The sequence below is a fragment of the Bubalus kerabau genome, chromosome 1 (genome assembly GCF_029407905.1).
Source record: "Bubalus kerabau isolate K-KA32 ecotype Philippines breed swamp buffalo chromosome 1, PCC_UOA_SB_1v2, whole genome shotgun sequence".
Lineage (NCBI taxonomy): Eukaryota > Metazoa > Chordata > Mammalia > Artiodactyla > Bovidae > Bubalus > Bubalus kerabau.
The window spans coordinates 177,905,529-177,907,307 of NC_073624.1; the positions used below are offsets into that span (position 1 = coordinate 177,905,529).

The 1,779-nt window shown below is 40.9% G+C and overlaps 1 protein-coding gene across 1 annotated transcript; it reads right to left on the reverse strand.

Annotated features, from left to right (window-relative positions):
• Positions 1 to 332: 332 nt before the first annotated feature.
• LOC129624515 (olfactory receptor 7A17-like) lies at positions 333 to 1,304 on the reverse strand. The gene has a single exon (XM_055542549.1). It carries the CDS (start codon positions 1,299 to 1,301, stop codon positions 333 to 335), a length of 969 nt encoding a protein of 322 aa, XP_055398524.1. The 5' UTR covers positions 1,302 to 1,304.
• Between the last annotated feature and the right edge of the window lie 475 nt (positions 1,305 to 1,779).

Sequence of the window (1,779 nt, forward strand, 5' to 3'; positions counted from 1 at the left end):
GTCCATGAGATTGCAGAGTCAGACACAACTGAATGACTAGACAATAACAATTTTTAAATAATCCAATTTGCCCCAGGTAAGATACTGAAATCTTCAAATGTTCTTGGTCCAAAATTGAGAAAAAAACTTTGTGAATGCATGACTATGAAAAAAGGGAAAACTGCCTATGTATCAGACAGATCTGAAACTTAATAAAGTGAGTGACAAATTGTATAGAGGAGTTAAATTCAAAGAAATTAAAACTCCAGGTTATACATAGGAGTAGCAAGTTCTGCTTTAACAATCTGATTAAGGAAAAGCAATTTGTGCCTCTGTGGCTTTGAGTCCTGTAGTCATGGGTACTTCTTCAGCCCCAGGACAATTGGCCCATATAGAACTGCCATCCCAATGATTCTTCTCAGAGCCCTCCTTATGTCTTTGTTCCTCAGACTGTAGATGAAGGGGTTCAGCATGGGTGTGACCACAGTGTACATCACTGAGGCTGTTGCACTTGACTGTGAGCTGTGGGTAGTACCAGAGCTAAGATACACTCCTAAGGCTGTACAGTAAAATAAGGAGACAACTGAGAGGTGAGATGCACAGGAAGAAAATGCTTTATACTTCCCCTGAGCAGATGAGATTCTTCGTATGGAGGAAGCTATCTTAGAGTAAGAATAGAGGATACCAGTGAGGGAAACACTGCCTAGCAGCATACTTGCAAAATACAGCACAATGTCATTAAGAAAGGTGTCAGAACAGGCAAGTTGGACCACCTGAGTAATCTCACAGAAAAAGTGGGGGATTTCCAAATCTGTACAGAAGGACAGCCACAGCACCATTAAGCTTTGTAACAAGGAATTCAGGACACTCATCATCCAGGACATCAGAGCCAGGAGTCCACAGACCCGGGGATTCATGATGATTGTGTAGTGCAGAGGATAACAGATGGACACGAAGCGGTCATAGGCCATCACGGTCAGGAGGAAGATTTCCATTGTGGCAAAGAGCAGGAAAAAGTGTATCTGGGTGATGCAGCCTTCATAGGTTATTGTTTTGTTCTCTGTCTGTATATTCTTCAGCATCTTTGGGATGGTGGTGGAAGTGAAGCAGACGTCTACAAAGGAGAGGTTGGAAAGGAAGAAGTACATGGGGGTGTGGAGGTGGGGGTCTGAGCTGACGGCCAGGATGATGAGCAGGTTTCCAATCACAGTGATCAGGTACATGGAGAGGAAAAGTCCAAATATGAGGGGCTGAAATTCTATTTTCTTTGATAATCCCAGAAGAAGAAATTCTGAAATTTGTGTCTCATTCCCTGGTTCCATGTGGTGAATTTGACAGGCAGAAAAGACAAAATACTATAGCTAATTTTCTCAAACATTGGCACTGCAGACACAGTTGAAATTCTACGATTTATATTTTGCACTCTAAAATCCATATCCATAATTTTTGTATGGAATTTCCATTTCGCAGGATCCCTGATGCCATCTCAGAATAGGAATGCCTATTCCACATTGTTTTTCCTCTAGTAGTCATGTACTCTACACTGTTAGTGAGAAATTCAGAATGCCTCGAATATAGTAAAGGTATTTTGGTTTACTTTGTTCAGCTCTGTGTGTGTTTGTTGGCATATGATACATGTGTATTTTTTGCTTAAATGTGCATGCATGCTGCATCACATGTAAAAGGTATGCCGTTGCACAGAGTCAGACATGACTGAAGCTACTTCAGTAGGTTTGGATATACTCCAAAATGTTTCTAATCAATTGCAGTAATTGAGGAATAGTTTATTTTTTGTTTGTT

Coding starts and splice junctions, on each gene's coding strand:
- LOC129624515 (XM_055542549.1), bottom strand. CDS start 1,301: ATGGAACCAGGGAATGAGACACAAATTTCAGAATTTCTTCTTCTGGGA.